The following is a 16,740-nucleotide window of genomic DNA, read 5'->3' as shown; positions in this document are numbered from 1 at the left end:
GGACCCTCATGACCTTGGGCTCTTGAGTTGCGTCTCTCTGCCTGCTGACCCCCGAGTCCCCCACAAAGGGTCCGCTGTCATTTCCCTGGGCCACGGGCTGGGACCCCACGGGGGTGGGCCAGAGGCTCCCACTTGAGGGCATGGCTTCCCCTTGGGATGGAAAGGCACCATTTCCTGTCTGGAGGTAGAGGTTCTGGAAAGAAGAGAGGCCAGGGTGGGATTCACCCTGTCTCTGTTCAGCTCGCCGGCCACGGGCTCAGCAGATGTCCCCTGCCCCCCGCAGTGCACGTGCCGGAAGGACATGGTCAAGATCTCCATGGACGTGTTCGTGCGCATCCTGCAGCCGGAACGGTACGAGCTGTGGAAGCAGGGCAAGGACCTGACGGTGCTCGACCACACCCGGCCCACAGCCCTGAGCAGCCCAGAGCTGAGCACCTGGAGCGCCTCCCGGGCCTCGCTCAAGGCCAAGCTCCTGCGCAGGTGAGTCACCCAGGAGCCCGAGCCACTGCGCCCTGCCTGGCTCTGGTGGTGACAGTAAGTGACTGCTGCCCCAGCCACCCACACTCTCCACCTGAATGGTGGCTGCAAGCTGTCCCCCCCCCACTCCCCTTCCTCCTCCTCTCCTCCCCCTCTTCCTCCCCCCTCTCTCCTCCACTCCTCTCTGTCCTTCTCCCCCTCCTCCTCCCTCCTCATCCCTTCTTCCTCCCTGTCCCTCTCCTCCCCTCCCTTCCTCCTTTCCTTTTCCTTCCTTCCTCTCTTCCCCTCCTCCTCCTCCTGTCTCTTCTGCAAATGTATTTTCAGGCCTCGACTTCCCGGACCATGGTCAGTGGGCCTGGGGGCAGGTGGTGTCTCTGTTGTCAGGGACTCAGGTTCCCTCCCACTCATCATTCACCAGCTCCTAGGAGGCTAGCTCTTTGGCCCATAGGCCACACAGTTTCCTCTCTGGGAGGACACCGGCGGTCCCTGTCACTCTTGTGAAAATCCTGGACATGGGAGCCCTGTTTTTGCGTGGCAAGGCTGCTCGGGTCCCTTCTTGGCTCCGAGCGATGGCAGGTCTCGTGCTGGAGCCCGTTGGCTGTGGCACCCCTGCCCTTTTGCGTCTGCAGATGCTCATTTGGCAATTCCAAAATCCTGCTGTTCGGATTCGTGATTATGGCAGTGAGTGCAGAGCATCCTTTACACCCCCATTCTGGCTCGGACGGTCCCCTCTACACCGTGGACCCCTCCAGGCCCCCGCCCTTCAGGCCAGTGTGGTCACCACCGGGCCATGTGCCTGGCATTGGGAGGGGGAGGAGAGGGCAAAGTGACAGCACTTTCTTGGTGTGTCGGTGAGGCTGTGGGGACATGGGGGGCGGGTCTGGGCTGAGGAGGAAATCACCTTTGTACCAGGAATGAGAGACAGCCAGCAGCAGTGCCCGACAGCGCCCTGGTACCCAGAACATCAGTCCGTTTGCCTTTTGTGGGAACGCCCAGGCTCTCCGGGTCTGAGTGCTCATGGACAGTGTTCCCCCGGATTCCTTCCTGGTGCCCAAAGAACACTCAGCACATCCTTGCCGGGCCCCCAGCCATAAGCTGGAACCTTGCAGTGAGGGGCCTGATGGGCTCACAGCCACTTGACTGCATGAAAGCCGCCGTGGACGGTAGACATTCCGCAAACCAGTGCGCGTGGCGTGTCCCGGTAAAACTTGATGTGCAGACGTGGAAATTGGAATTTCGTATCATGTTCATCTGCCGCAAAGTAGGACCACTCTTGTAACTTTCTGAACCATTTCAAAGCGTCGTCGCCGTCCTTGGCTTGTGGGCGCGGGCCACGCAGGCAGCAGGTGGATCTGTGCACGGGTGGGGCTTTTCCATCTGCAGCCGCTTGGGCTCTTCTGGCTTCATCTTGTCTTGTCCCCACTGGCCGTGGACGGCGGGCTCGGGAGGCTGGGACAGAGCCCTCCTTTGGGGAGCCCCGTTGGTGCACTCCCACACCCCAGGGGGACAGACACCCTTGGACTTCTTTCTGGGGAAAACCGTCCTGGCCAAGGGGCCGGGCCAGCCCAGAGCCTGCCTGAGACCGGGCTGTTCTTGCTACCACGAGTATGTCTGTGCCTCTGCGAATCTTGGGCGGCGTCAGCCTCACTGTGTGATTTCCCCACCCTGGGGCCCCTCTCTCTGAGAATGTTCTGGCAGCTCTGGAATACTTTCACAGCTGCTCCCGACAGCCCTCGTGAAGGTGAGTCTCTTTTTTTCTGCTTGCTTTTGTTGTCTGTCCTTTTGATTTCCCGCTCTCCCTGTGTTCCTTGTGGAGAGCAACTTCTGGGCGAGGCCAGCCTGCAACAGAGCAAAGAGTGAGCTTGTGGAAGGCTAGCTCCCAGGCTAGACGCGCATTTGCATAATGGCTAATTGATTGTGGCTCAGCCTAATTGGTCAACAGAGCGGATTGCCAATAAACAGGCATCGCATCCCAGAAATGGAGTGGCATGAGAGGCTGTCTGGAGAGCCTGCCCAGAGGACAAGGGACCCCAGCCTGGCGGCCCAGAACCTTCTGTGCCAGAGGAAGCTTCGCCTTCCAGCCCCACCACCAGGGCCACCCCCTCACTGTCGTAGCCCCCTTGTCATACACTCTTGCTTTCTGGAGCATTCCTGTCTTCCATCTCTCCCTCCCTCGCTGCCGACCGGGGGAGCTGTAGCGCGCCAGCCGGAGGGGACTTGATTACAAATCAGTCTTGTTCCTAAGGATGGCATTTTCTTTAAAGCCTTTAGTATGTAAAATATGGCCGATTCCCTTCTTTTTCTTTAAAGTCAGGGGTTGCGGGCCTTTCTCAGAAAAAGCAGAATGGGGACTCAGGGCCAAGCTGGATGCCGCTGCCCCTCGGCCTGAGCTCAGTGACTCTCCCATGTGACTCTCTCCTGGCCCCGTGGCACCCTCCCCTGACCAGCTGTGCCAGCTCCCCTGAGCCTCAGAGGGTTTGTTTTGAGGGAGGGATGTCTCCCCCTGAGAGCATCCTTGGCTTGGGCCAGAGGGTGAAGGGCAGCTGCTTCTTGGTCTTTGCTCAGACCAGCTCAGCCAGGCCCCCGTCCCCCAAAGGTTCAGCCTTCCTGACAGCGGCCCTCACCCCAAACATCGCCTCAGAGCAGAAGCCGGGTGTTGGCTTCTCCAGGAGAAATGATCTGCACCCTTCTTGCTGCTCTCCTGTGGATTAATCTTCCACACTGAAATCTGGTCGTGTGAATTGACCCTGCCCTGTGACGAAAGCGGCAGAGCTGTGACCTTCCACTCCTTGCCTCGCGGCTCCTTGCGTCAGCATCCCCACGCTCTGCCTCCTCCTGTTCTGAATGAACAGCCCTTCTCCGGACGCACACTGTCTTCCTCTCAGCTCCTTGTCACTTCTGACGAGGGCTTTGAGAAATGCCTGCATTGGCCGCACATTCCAGCAGGTGCGCGATGCGCAGGCCGCACGCCAGCCTTGTACAACATCCGAGCTGCCCCGTGCCAGCCGTGCTTGGCCGTCTACTGACAGGAAGCTGGAGAGGGGCGCACTCCCTTGTAGGGACCCATGGGGCTTCATCCTGCTGCAGCCTCTGCCAGCTCCCGTTGACCTTGACCCCTACCTGTCCACCTGGGCCGCTGTCCACCCACCACCCTCGCGTCACCATGGGAACAGGGAGCCCCGGTCCAGCCTCCCACCCCTCTGATGCTTGCTGAGCCACGGGTGGCCTGTCTCCCCTCTCCTCCCTGTGCCTGACGTCCTGAGCCCTTCCCCACAGATGCACCTCCTGGCCTCTCAGGAGCGAGCCCTGTGGCCCCAAGGAGCTGGTTGCCCTGGTGGCCCCCTGCGTGTTTCCTCGATTGTTCTTCCCCAGAGCACACACCACAGCTTCTGAAGATGAAACCCTTTCCTTGCCGCTCATCTGCTGGTCTCTGGGGCCAGGGAGTGCTGGGGGAAAGGGGAGTCGTGTCTTGGGGCTGGCAGGACAGGGTCAGGTGGGGGGCGGTGAGGAGAAGGGCCTCAGGCACAGGGCTCATGGCCCCCTGAGCCTGGATGCAGCGGCCGTGCTGGCCCAGGAGCCTTGGCAGCCCTGGATGCTCCCTGTGGAAGCAGAGGCCCTGGGCAGCGGCCGGTCCTGTGAGAGCTGGCACCTTGGGTGCTCTGGGCCCCTCTGTTGACCTCGCCAGGAGCCCCTCAGAGCCTGCCTCCTGGGCGGGGGTCCAACAGGAGCCCTCCATGCTGCCTCTGCTGCCACCTCTGCAGACACCTGGCCACTCAGGGGTCATTGGGGGGTGCGCTGGCCAGTGAGGAGGAGCCCGCGTGGCCTGGGGAGAGCTGGCTCCAGGAGGACGGACAGGTGGGCTGGGAGTCTGCTTGAGGGTCTCCCAGGGCCGAGGGGTCAGGCGGAGGACAGGGAGATCACGCCACAGAGGCTCCCTGAGCAGCTGCGGCCGCTGCGAGGTGTTTCGGGAAGAGAGAAAAGAACATTGCCTGGGACCCAAACACTGCGTTTCCGGATTAAAAAGTCTGGCGTAGAGAATGAAAATGACTCACACGGTGCAGGCGGCACTGTGCGGTTTCACAACTCTCCGGTTAGACAGAAGGTCCCGAAAGCTTCTGGAAGGAACCGCTAGGACCACATAAAGAACAAGAGACCCTAAAGGCATCAGACTTACGCTACAAGCTAATACGCAAAGGAGCAGGCCTTCAAAAATCAGAAGAGAAATAATTTTCAACCCAAAAGGATGTACCTAGCCACATTCCAGACTAAACGTGTAAGGGATAAAGATCTTTCTAGACACATAAAGCCTCCGATTTCCCGTTCTTTCTGAGGAAGCTACTGGAGGATGTGCTCCAGCCAAACAAGGGCATCAACCAAGAAAGACGTCACATCGAGGGACCTGGATCCAGGTCCCAGACAGAGCAGTCTTGGGGGAGAAGGCCCTTGGGTGTCCTCAAGGAGTGTGGGACACCCTGAGTCAGAGGCCACACATAAGCCTGGAGATCACCAGGAAAGCTAAGCATCTGAGACAGAGCCAATTCCCTGGAGGGGAACTCCAGGAGGAGCGCGCGAGCGAGCAGCTCTGTCGCTCACCGATGAATGACACCTTCAGAGTCAGAAAAAGGGAAATCTGAGTGTTCGCACATCGACCGTGGCAGCAGATGGGGGAGAGAAGCGGGGGGCCTGGAGGTGGCAGGAGGGCCACACCCTTCGTGTCTGTGCTGGCGGCAGGGCAGAGACGGCGTAGAAGCAAATACGAGCAAATACGAGCAGACACAGTAAAAGTGGGGGAGGCGGCTGATCTGGCGCGCTGGCCCCGGGGGCGCCACTGTGGCCAGACTGCATGACCCGGAAGTGCATGGTGGACGCCTCCTCCTGCCGCTCCAACAGACCGGCGACACATTCTTCCGGCGTATGTTTTCACAAGACGGGTATCTCTTTGCATGCCGACATTCAGCTTGCTGTGTGGTAGGCGGTGGCCTTCCACCTGTGTCTGTCAGTATGTTCCACCCCGTTCTGGGGGTCTCTGCATTAGCAAGGCCCAGTGGGGCTTGGGGTCGGCACTGCAGCTAGGGCTGCCCAGAGCTCTGTGCCCCGTGGTGTTTGGGTGCTGGGGAAGGTCTAGGCTCTCTGGGACAGACGGGCAGACGGGCATGGTTGGCCCTGCGAGCCGCTGGCAGCATCCGAGGTGGCCTCCAATTCCAGGGTGGGGGGAGGGGAAGAAAAGGGGGCTGCAGGAAACCGTGGCCAGGTGAGTTGGCAGTAGGAGGATGCCCTTCTGCTGGCTGCTGCCTGGGCCCGGTATGGGGCTTCGCGGGTGGGTACCGTGCCCTGCAGCATTCCCAGACCTGGAGAGAAGCCCCTCCTGGGGTGACAGCTGCTGACGCGAGCCAGCTGCGCTCTGCTGCTGTCCTGGGGCTTGCTACCGAGCGGGGCCCGCATTCCCCAGAGTTGCTCCACGTGGAGCCCCCAGTGGCTCCGTGGTGGAAGAATGCGTTCTCCCCCCCCATCTCCTGGCTCCTGTGCCCCCTCCTGCCTGGCTCCTTGCCCACGCGTTCTCCTGCCCCCCCCTACCCCGCACCCCCTGCAGTGACCCGTGCACGCCATGATGTGTGTGATGCCATGCCTCTGCCCATGACACTCCCTCCCCGGAATGCTCCCTGCTTTCTGCCTTTGGTCATTGGAGTGGTTCATGTGCAAACATCACCTGGGGCTTGTCAGCCTGGCCTTGCTCGGGCTCGGGAGATGAGCAGTGGGGGCCAGGGGCCCTCAAGCAAGGCAGCTGAGCAGTGAGAAGGACCAGCAGCAGTTAGCGTTAGGAGACAGTTAGGAGAGCCCCCTCCCCCCCAGGAGCTGGAGGGGACAGGCAGGGGGAAGGTGGCGAGGCAGCTGTCAGGTCTCTGTGTCCTGGGACAGCAGAGCTGTCGTGGGCACCCCCTTGGTGGGAGATGGGGGTCCTGGCATTGGGAGCCCCCAAGGCCTCGCTGGGCCCCCACCCGGCCCCAGTCACGAGGCCCTGCTTTGCTTGGTGACCTCTTGGTCCTTGGAGGTGTGGCTGCCACAGGGACCCCCATAGGGTCCAAACTGACCTCACTGGGGCCACACAGAGAGCCCCTGGGGGGAGGGAAGACATAGCCAGTGCCTCTCTTGGCATTGCTGACCCTCAGGGAGAAGAAAGTCTAGTGGACTCTGAGGCTTGAGGTTGAGACCCCCTAGGAGTGTCACCCCAACCCCTGGAGGGTGTCAGTGACTTGTCCAAGGCAGGCTTCTCCACACCCCAGCCTCTGTCCCCTCCTTGGAAAGTTCCCAGGGCCGGACAAGGAGGTCCGGGCCGCTGGTCTGCAGGTTTGTCCAGCCTGGTTGTATTCCTTCCTTTCTTTTTAACTGATTCTCTCTGGTTTGCACTGACAAGCCATCGCTGAACCTTAGGAGACTTCTCACTTGGGGCTGAAGGCCGAGGGCCGCCCCCAGATGGTCGTACCCTTGAGCGAGGCCGGGCCCTGCCCCGGCGGCCGGCGAGTGAGGGACACGGAGCATGGGTTCGGGCAGGTGCCCAAGGCCAGGCCCTTAGACGAGGCGTCCGGGGAGTCAGCAGAAGTGCTAGAGAAAAACTCCCTGACGTTTACATTCTAGACAAATTAGTCTGAAAGAAAACAGACACTGGAGAAAGACTGAGGAGGACAGAAAGGCCAGTCTAGAAAGGAAGAAAGAGCAGACCAGGAGGCCGGGGCCGCCGTAAGTCCGCCTTGCCCCTGTGCGCACGCATCTCACCCGCAACCCCGCCTCCACCCCCCACACAGCGGCTCCGAGCCAGCGCCCCGCGCCATCCCACCTCCCAGCCATCCGCACCCGCTCCGCCCCACGCGGCCCCGGGCCTGTCCTCCCTCCACCTTCCCGGCCCGCGAGCCAGCGTCCCCGCCATCCCACTTCCTCGTCATCAGCACCCGCTCTGCCCCACGCGGCCCCCGGGCCTGTCCTCCCTCCACCTTCCCTGCCCGCGAGCCAGCGCCCCCCCACCATTCCACCTCCTGGTCATCAGTACCCGCTCTGCCCCACGCGGCCCCCGGGCCTATCCTCCCTCCACCTCCCCTGCCCGCGAGCCAGCGCCCCCCCACCATTCCACCTCCTGGTCATCAGTACCCGCTCTGCCCCACGTGGCCCCCGGGCCTGTCCTCCCTCCACCTTCCCTGCCCCCGAGCCAGCGTCCCCGCCATCCCACCTCCTCGTCATCAGCACCCGCTCTGCCCCATGCGGCCCCCGGGCCTGTCCTCCCTCCACCTTCCCTGCCCGCGAGCCAGCGCCCCCCCACCATTCCACCTCCTGGTCATCAGTACCCGCTCTGCCCCACGTGGCCCCCGGGCCTGTCCCCCCTCCGCCTTCCCTACCCCTAAGCCAGCCCCGCTGGCCCTGGGCCCTGTGACTTCAGGGCGCCCTCCGGGGCTCCGTTCTGCCGGCTGGGTGGTGGGGCACACAGATGGGACTTCTCCCAGTCATTTGACCTCCTGTCTGATGACCGTCCCTCTCCAGGTCCCACCGGAAAAGGAGCCAGCCCAAGAAGCCCAAGCCGGAAGACCCCAAGTCGCCGGGGGAGGGGACCACCGGGGCCGCCCTCCTGGAGGAGCCTGGAGGCTTGAAGGAGGAGGCGTCTCAGGAGGCCGATGCCGAGGAGGAAGAGGAGGAGCCCCAGCCAGCACCGCCACAGGGTCGGGAGGCTGAGGCCACAGAAGGTCAGTCATGGCCGGGGATCTCCGTGTGGCCAGCATTCACTGTGGCCACAGAGTCCCTGCTCTTAAGAGTCCAATTCAGTTGCTTCCTTGGCCGAGCGGGGCGTCTCCGAAGGAGAGGGGTCAGCAGAGGCCAGGCTGCCCGACCAGACAGCAGACCGGCCGTCAGTGCGCAGGACAGGAGCGAGGGCCCTCGGTCGTGCAGGTGGCAGAAATGGAGGCCACCGCTCTTTGCACAGGGGTGGGGGGAAGGCGGCTCTCACACGCAGCCCTGAATGTCACAGGGCACACATGCGCTACGTCCCGTTTCTCTCAAGTTCAGAACACACGCCCAGCCAGACGGCGCATGGTTTAGGGGGAATTTGAGTCCGTGGAGGCAGCCGTAACGAAGGCCCCCGGACTGCAGGCCTCCACGCAAGAGTTTGTGGCCTCACAGCTCTGGAAGCCAGATGCCTGAGTTCCAGGGTTAGGACTTCAGAACGGGAATTTGGGGAGCACAGGGAGAAAATATGGCTGAAATCAGCAGAGGAAATATAGTGCCCCCCGGCTGCCCCAGGTGGCTCCCTGCCGGTGGGGGTGGAGGGCACATGCGTGTTCCCAAGCAATGGGCCTCTAGGCCTTGCACCCCCATCGAGTATGCCCTGGGTTCTAAGAAATGCTGATGACCAAACACATATCCCATTAGATGGGTCCGCTGGCCAGAGCCTGGGCTGTGTTGGGTAAATCGTGGTTTCTCTGAGCTGGGCTCTGGGGTCCAGAGCCTGGTGTCTCAGTGTTTGCATTTGACCCCATAGGCCATGAAGTCACAGGGAGTGTGAGAGGGGAGCGTGTGATGTGGCCTGTTTGGGGGTCTGGCCCAAGGAGTTGGGAGACTCCATGGGGCGTCCCCGGCGGGGCTGGTGAAGGCTGGCACCGTGAGTCACCTGCCCCCGGGTGGCTGGCCGGGCCTGATGCAGAGCAGGCCGGGCCCTGTACTCCGGGCCTGGGCAGGCGGTGTGGCCTTGTCAAAGGAGAGACATCCTCCTGGATGCCAGGGCATGGGGTCAGGCTGGTGAGAGACAAGCTGCCTGTGGGGGTTGGTGGTAGGGAACTTGGTTTTAGCTTGACGTGGCTTTTTGCCTGAGTAGGAATGGCTCACTGAGGCCCAGCAGGTAGCCAGCGGGGACTCCTCGGCTGAGCAGTTCAGGTAGTCAGGAGAGACGAGGGTTTCAATGGGGCCCTCCTGGGAAGCGTGGAAAGGAGACCTCACAGCCAGTGACGTCTCTGCTCCCTCCTGAGCAGACTGGCCTGAGGCTGGCGGGGGGACAGCCGGGAGAAGGCTGGGCTTACCCAACTGCTTAGCAGAGGAATAATGGCTCTCTTTCATTAACTTAATTTTAACAGATCTTTGCCCAAATCTACTGACTCTTTAAAGGCAACTGCCTTCCACCCACGGCTGCCCACCACCTGGGGCATCACCGGCTCTTGGCTGCCTGTGCCCAGTCCCATTCTGGGGACACTGGGGGCCTGGTCTCCCCAAGTCTCGGGATTCTGAGTGAGAGCTGGCCCATCGAGTCCCCTTTCCCAGTGAGCCTTCGGCTCTTCTCCCATTTTCCCTTTCTGAGGTGGCTGCTGTCTAAAGCTGCGCGGGTGGACGTGGGGGGAGGCCCCATGTCCCCAGAGAGTAACACTAGCAAGCTGCAGACCGCACGCAGGCCGCCCAGAAGGGCCGGGTACAACAGACCCCTCCACCCCAGCATCTGCGGCCCCTGCCTGTCCTCGAGCCCAGTCTCACCCTGGAACCCCATCCACGTCTCGGGGCACGTGGACCTCGGGGCACGTGGACCCAGGAAGGGCGGGGCGCTGTCTGCTCAGGGCCGGCACACTCCCCCCTTCCAGACGTGCCATCCCTGCTCCACGCCAGAACCTGGAGGAAGAGGGATCGGGGGTACGTGGCCTCTTTAGAGAGGAAGCGGTCCATTTGGGCTGTTGGATGTGGCGGCCGCAGCCGAGAGCCCCATGCCACGCTCAGAACTGTCTTGTGGGCCATCCCCCAGCCGGTGGAGGGAAGACAACTGAATTCCTTGAATGAGCAAGTGCTCACCGTCAGGGGCGGCAGCCAACACACGTCCGGGGGACGAGCGGAAGATTTTAAAGTGCTTTCTGGCTAATGTCCCTAAAAGCTATAAGTGCTGAGGATAATGTCGTGCGCGAGCAGTAGGGAGTTTTGTTTTGGGTTTGCAAAGTGACAACAGTGAACGCTGTCACTTACGCACAGCATGCTGCGGGAGGGGGTGGGCAGGCGCCTGGGGCTCTGCACAGGATGGGCCGGGGACTGACTGTCTCCAGGAGGAAGCTTCCTCCCACCCCTGACTTCAGGGGTCCTGAGCTGAAGGTAGAAAGCAGCCCATGTCTGCTGGGTCGTCAGGGGCTCCCGCCTGGAGGGTCATGGCCATCTCACAGGAGCTTACTCCCACCGGTGTCTTGGTGCGGCCACGGTCCTTTCTCGCAGCGGGGGCAGCGCCAGGACCCAGGAGTGTGAGTTCCATCACCAGGGTGTTTTCCCTCCCAGGTGGAGCTCGCAGCAAGGGACCCCACCCCGAGGGCCAGACCGGCTCTAGACCTTGGGCCGTCATCTCTTAGGGCGTCAAGGGGCTTGGCCCAGCCCCGGGGCTCAGGGTGGGGTCCCAGAGGCAGTCCACAGCCGTGGAGCCGCGGGGGTCGGACTGGCCTGACAGTGTGTGATGGGTGTTTGGGTGGCTGCACCCAGCAGGGAGTGGAGGCCAGGCCTGAGTGTATGAGGGTCTGTGCGTTACACTTGGACACCTGTCTGGTCACATGGGACACATGTCCCCAGCACAGTCCAGCCAGGACTCAGGCTCTGCGCGGGAAAGGCGTGGTGTCGGTGGGAGCGGCCTGGGCTCTGGGGACCAGGACTAGCTCTCCCAGGCTGGTGGGGAGGTCCCTAAAGAAGGGCAGCAACTTGGGGCACCACCCTGGTGGTCCCCCACCTGTCCTTCCACGGGCAGCATCCCTGCAGACATTGAGCTCAGGGGCCCAGACCTACCAGGCACTCCGGTGAACTTTGGGGCCATAGACTTGTGCTCCCCAACCAGGCAGGCCTTTCGCATCTAAAGCTGGGGGTGGGGGGGAGTGCTTGGCCATGACTTAGCTCACCCGTCAAAAAAAGTGCTGAAAGACCCTCAGCTTGAGGGGGTGGGGGGTTCCTGCCATTCTCGGGGGAGGGGAGAGGCTCACGTGCTGGGGAGACACCTGGCTGGGACCCTCAGCCCTGTCTATGTGACTGTCGCCTGCTCCATTTCAAGGTCTCCTCAGCCCAGGCAGGTGAGGGGCTCGACAGGGTCCCAAGGGTGAGGCCCCTGCCCTGGGCCTGTGGTGGTCCGCGTGGTGAGGACAGAGCCCCGAGCACCCAGGTGTCCTTCCTGGCCGCTGGTTGTCCCCTAAAACAGTCCTCTGGGTGTCCCCTCCCCCACCTCGTGGTTTCCCAGGGCCTAGGAGATGGGAAGAGGCCGGGCGTGTTCCTTTTTGACCCCAGAGCTTGCTTGAGAGAGTGAGCAGACGGTAAGTAGGTCCCACTGTCCTCAGGCAGGGGAGAGCTCAGCTTGATTCCCATTCCAGCGGTTTGCCCTATCAGGGCGAAGGAGTGCTGAGTTTCCTTAGAGAACAAAGCCATTTATTGGAAAGTGCCTTTTACACAAATAGGACAGCCTTGTTGCCCTTTCTGTAAATTAGTAGAACCACTGACCTGCTTCGCCACTTGCCTGTGGGGCCTGATGTCCTGGGGCCCTGCGCCATCCCCCCCATCTCTCCCTCCAGCCCCATCTCTCCGCTCCACATCTCCCCCTCCACGTCCCCCCTCTGCCACCCTGTCTCCACCCCCCACGTGACGGCTCCCCCACATCTCTCCCTGCTCTGTCTCTCCCCTGGCGCCATCTCTTGCCCCCCACGCCTCTCCCTCCGATGTCTCTTCCCCACCTCCACACCCCCCCCACCTCTCCCACCTCCACCGGCTAGCTTTCATTGCAGGGGGCCATCCGAGCCCGGCATCTGCAAGGGAGAAGTGGTTTTGTGTGTGGAGCAGAGTGTCTGTTATGTGCTTTCCTCAGCCAGATTACTCTTCCTGAGGTGCAGGTGGGACGGGGGCCTAGGGAGCAGTCAGGGCTCCTCCAGGCGGAGCGGCGCAGGGGGGAAAGAGTGGCGTGGGCCCCTGCAATACTCAGGCCTGGGGTGTGAGCCAGGCAGGGACAGGCTCTCCTTTCTCCTTAGGACTGGTGTAAAACACGGGGGGTGTGCTTGCCGAAGACAGGAGAACAGGACAGCCTGGGCTGTCCCAGCAGCCAGGGCAGGGCTGGAGCCTGCAGATGGGATGCAGTGGGGAGAGGTGGGGAGGGCCAGGGGTCGGGCTTGGAGCCTCTGCGGGCTGACCAACTCATTCCGGGTTCCCCAGGAAGCCCTCAGTGTTGAGCAGACCAGACAGTCACTGCCGTCACTCCTTCTGTGGCTTCTTGCGCCTGGGAAACTGGGACGTACAGACGGGGGCCCGAGCTAGTGTGGCCATTCTCCAGTGCAGCAGGCCAGGTGCGAGGTTCCGGAGCTCACTGTTCCTGAGGGCAGGGGTGGCCCCTGATGCCGTGCATGCCTCGCCCCGAGCACAGCAGGCCTTTCGAAGGCCACCACCTCTGGAGTTCCCTGTGGCTGCTGTGACCATGACCACAGACTAACATTTACGCTCTGACTCCTGGAGATTAGTAGCCTTACATGGGTCTCACAGCTGTGGGCAGGGCTGGCCCTGGCCTGAGGTTCCCAGGGAGACTGTGTTCCCACCTTTTCCAGTTTCTGGGGGTAAGGCATTCTTGGCTCACAGCCCCTCTTCCATCATCAAAGCCAGCAGCGTGGCAGTGAGCCTCCCTCTGACCACAGCTGGGAAAGACCCCGGGCTTCTAGGGATCCCTGTTCGTACACTGGGCCCATCCGGGTCATCTCTCGTGCTGAGGTCCTTAACCCCATCTGCAGACTTCCTCACTCCGCTGCCGTGTCAGGCTCCATGTTCACAGGTCTGGAGCTAGGACCTGAGGATCTTTGGGGACCGTGATTCTGTCAAACTTACCACCCATTCGTTTTTATCTGATGTCCCGGCCCCCAGTTAAGATGCCGCTGCAGACACGCCTCGCCTCCCCCCCTCCCTACCCTGTCACCTGTCAGGAATCCCCCAGCATCGGCCCTCCGCGGCGGCCCTCCAGGCCCATCTGGCTCTTGTGTTCTGCTCAAGTGACCACTCTCATGGCTTGTCGGATGAGGTTTCACTTTTTAAAAATCGTACAGGCTGCACAAGTGAACCGTGGAAACTTACAGAACCGGATACCATCTTTCGTTTGCCACTCCCCCCCCCCAACCCCGGTCAGGAGCCCAGAACCACAAAGCAGCTCTTCCCAGCTGCTTTCTCACTGCTAGTTCCAGAAGGCCCTTGGAGCTCCTGGCAGTACCAGGAGGCCAGGGACCAGGGGCTACCCCAAGGCTTGGGCATGACTGGTTTCTGGCCACCTGGCAGGGTGACCTGGTAGCAGTTTGAACTTGCTGGAAGCGTGTGTTTTTTGGGGGAAGGTCACTTCCTGCCTCGGCCGGGGGGCTCTCAGGAGAGTGCGTGGTTGCTGGCCTCAGCTCTGACCTGTCTTTCTTCTTTCCCTGCAGAAGACGGGAGGGGCAAGCTGCGGCCGGCCAAGGCCAAGAGCGACAGGAAGAAGAAGAGCTATGGTTCCCCACATCCCCACCACCCCCTCTTGCCCCAGCTGCCGCCGCCCCCACCCACCCAGTTCCCTGCCGAGGAGGCGCCCAGGCTGCCGCCCCCGCTGGAGCCCCCAGTACTGGCCCCGGGCCCCGCGCCAGCTGAGGAGAACCTCCCACCGCCACCTCTCAACGTCGTGCCCCCCGAGGCACCTGGCGAGGAGCCAGAGGTGAAGGCGCGCCCCATCATCCCCATGCTGTACGTGCTGCCACGGCCTGGCACGGGGTGTGACAAGGGCCGCGTGTCCTGCCAGCAGGCCTTTGAGCACTTTGCCCAGAGGGGCCCCACCTGGAAGGAACAGGCGGCCCCCATGGAGCTGACGGGTCCCGAGGAGGATGGCGGAGCCGGCGAGGTGCAGGTAGGGAGGCTGCGGCGGAGGGCCCTGGGGCTTGGGGGTCCCACCTGCCCCTGCTCCTGCCCCGGCCCTGCTCGTCTGCAACAGCCCCCACGGTTCGTCACAGAAGTGCCACCGTGGCTCCTGGGGCCTCGCACCCACGACACAGGCCCGCTGAGAAGAGCAGGCCGTCCGCTTTGCCCCGATGGGCCGGGCTCTGCTGCGCCTGCAAGCCATGCCCTCCGCACATGCCCCCTGTTCTGCTTCCAGGCGCCATCCGCGTTCTCCAAGTTGAAGATGGAGATCAAGAAGAGCCGGCGCCACCCCCTGGGCAAGCCGCCCACACGCTCCCCGCTGACGGTGGTCAAGCAGGAGGCCTCGAGTGACGAGGGTGAGGCCCTCAGACCCTCTCCCCTACACGGAACGTCAGACCGAGCAGCCCCTCCCTGCTCAGCCTGCAGTGCTCCCCGCAGCCAGGCCCCGGCTGTCCCACAGAGACATCCCAAGGCGTGGCCCCCACCCCCATTTGCTCTGCTTCCCACCTTGGGGTGCTTGCTTTGGGCTGGTCCCAGGGCCTGAGACGTACACCGTGGCCTGTGAGGGGCAGGCTGCAGGTCACAGGGGCTCAAACCGCAGCCTGCCACCCAGAGCCCAAGACCACGGGGGCCTTTACCTTCGTGTGCCTCAGTTTCCCTATCTGGAAAACAGGGACTGGCAGTCCTGTGAGGCATTCTGCCGGGAAGGTTAATGGAGCCGATGTCTAGAAGGCGCGCCATGCGGTGCTGAGCGCATGCTGGGTGCCGGGAATGCCGAGGCTGGGTTATGGCCCGTGTGGCTGTTTGTGCCTACGTCCCCCCCACGCACCTGCTCTCACACTCCTCGGGAACCTCTTCTGCCCCTGCTCAACTGGTGAAAGTTGAGCGGACTCTGTTCCTGCCGCAAGCTCCCCCCACCAGGCCTGGGCTGCCTGCCCTCTGCCCCTGCCCCCCCTTCCGTGGCCCCTGTGCGTCCACATCCCTAGCTGGCCCCCAGGCAGGCGAGGACCGCGCCTTCTCTCACGGGCTCTGCCGGGCTGCCTGGTGCAGAGTAGCTCCCAGGCCAGCGAGCGAGTGAGCCGGAGGCCATGCCTGTGCCCCGTGTGCCGGCCGCACCCCCGCATCGGGGTTTGAGAAATGGTTCAGAGTCAGAGGATCACAGGGCTGGGCGGGCCTGAGGACTGCCCCGCAGACGGGTCCTGGCTCTGTGACCCCCATGCCCGTATGCGGGAGCAGCGCCGCAGCTGCTCCCAGAGCCACTCGTGACCTGACCTGTGGCCAGGCCGCCCGCCCAGCAGGGCTCTTCCTGGTGGCCCTTGGTGGCTGTGGGGAGGATGGAACAAACACGCTGTGGAGCTGGGGCCAGGATGCCGCTGAGAGCCAGAGGCACGGCCTCTTGGGGAAATCCTGCCGAGCCAGCTTCAGCCTGTCGTGTAAGACACACGTGGAGTTTACAGATCATCTGGAGAGCACCTTCCATTCTGAGTCGGATCTGAGGGCTAGGGCGAGGAGGGGTTCTGGAGGCGCCGGGGATCGCAGGGCCAGAGCCCCCAAGAGTAGGGGGAGCTCACGGGAGGGCCAGACGCAGCTGGAGCCCTGCAGGCCCGTAAAGGCTGTTGTATCTTGCATCATTTCCAGAAGGTGCCTCCAGGGCTTCCCCCTCCCCCAGCCCGCGGGCCCCTCGGTGAAGCTGCGGCTCTTTGCTGTGAGACCACTGGGCCCCAGAGCCCAGCGCGTGTCCCGGGTTCTTTGGTGACAGAAGGCAGGCCAGCAGTTCTTGTCCCCTGCAGAGGGCCCGGGCCTGCGTGGGGCCTCCTCAGACAGAGCGGTCTTAGCCCTCGAGCCAGGCCCCGCCTCCAGCCCTCAGAAGATGGACACATCCATCCCGGGGGTCTGTGCCGACCTCCTCCTCCCTCTCGGGAGTCCCAAGTCCCACACCCAGGACTCCAGGCCCCTGTCTGCTTTCTCTTCCCACCGTTCCTCGTTGGCCCCGCAGCTGTGAAGCTTGGCGCCTCAGGCACGAGTACCCCGCTTCTCAGGGTCGCCTCCTGCGGGGCCTTGAAGCTCAGCCCCGTGTCCTCAGGAAATGCAGTAATGAATGAGACATTGGGGGCTTGGGGCGTGGCTGGCTGGTGCGTGAGGCTAGCAGAGGCCACCAGGACAGGTGACAGGCGAGGTGGGGGAACGTCTGTTTGTGGCTTCCATCTTTCTACTGACACTATGTCACCGAGTGCGTCGGAGTGACACCGCCTTTCCTTGACTCCCGGCCATGGCCCTCTCTTGGGTCTGTTGAGCTCGGGGAGCCTGAGCCAGACCCGCCACAGCCGCGGAAGCGGGGACCTGTCCCCACCAATGCTCGCCGCAGGAATGGGCCCGCAGGGTGGGGAA

General features: G+C 62.7%; 1 protein-coding gene across 8 annotated transcripts in view; it reads left to right on the top strand.

The window, feature by feature from the left end:
- The window catches only part of KDM4B (lysine demethylase 4B), a 132,799-nt gene that overhangs the window by 102,754 nt on the left and 13,305 nt on the right, over nucleotides 1-16,740 (top strand). For 4 of the 8 annotated variants that reach the window (XM_045804309.2, XM_045804305.2, XM_045804306.2 and 1 more), the window contains exons 10-14: nucleotides 284-480; nucleotides 7,111-7,212; nucleotides 8,005-8,204; nucleotides 13,890-14,341; nucleotides 14,588-14,708. In XM_045804309.2, coding sequence (XP_045660265.2) covers nucleotides 284-480; nucleotides 7,111-7,212; nucleotides 8,005-8,204; nucleotides 13,890-14,341; nucleotides 14,588-14,708 — 1,072 coding nt within the window. The remainder of the gene's footprint in view (nucleotides 1-283; nucleotides 481-7,110; nucleotides 7,213-8,004; nucleotides 8,205-13,889; nucleotides 14,342-14,587; nucleotides 14,709-16,740) is intronic. The other 4 variants (XM_045804313.2, XM_045804312.2, XM_045804311.2 and 1 more) reach the window with 3 other exon arrangements.

Source organism: Ursus americanus, chromosome 14, assembly GCF_024610735.1.
Source record: "Ursus americanus isolate L20-20 chromosome 14, mUrsAme1.1.p, whole genome shotgun sequence".
NCBI classification, from domain to species: domain Eukaryota; kingdom Metazoa; phylum Chordata; class Mammalia; order Carnivora; family Ursidae; genus Ursus; species Ursus americanus.
The sequence above is the reverse complement of the archived record's forward strand: the minus strand, read 5'-3'. Positions and strand labels throughout refer to the sequence as shown.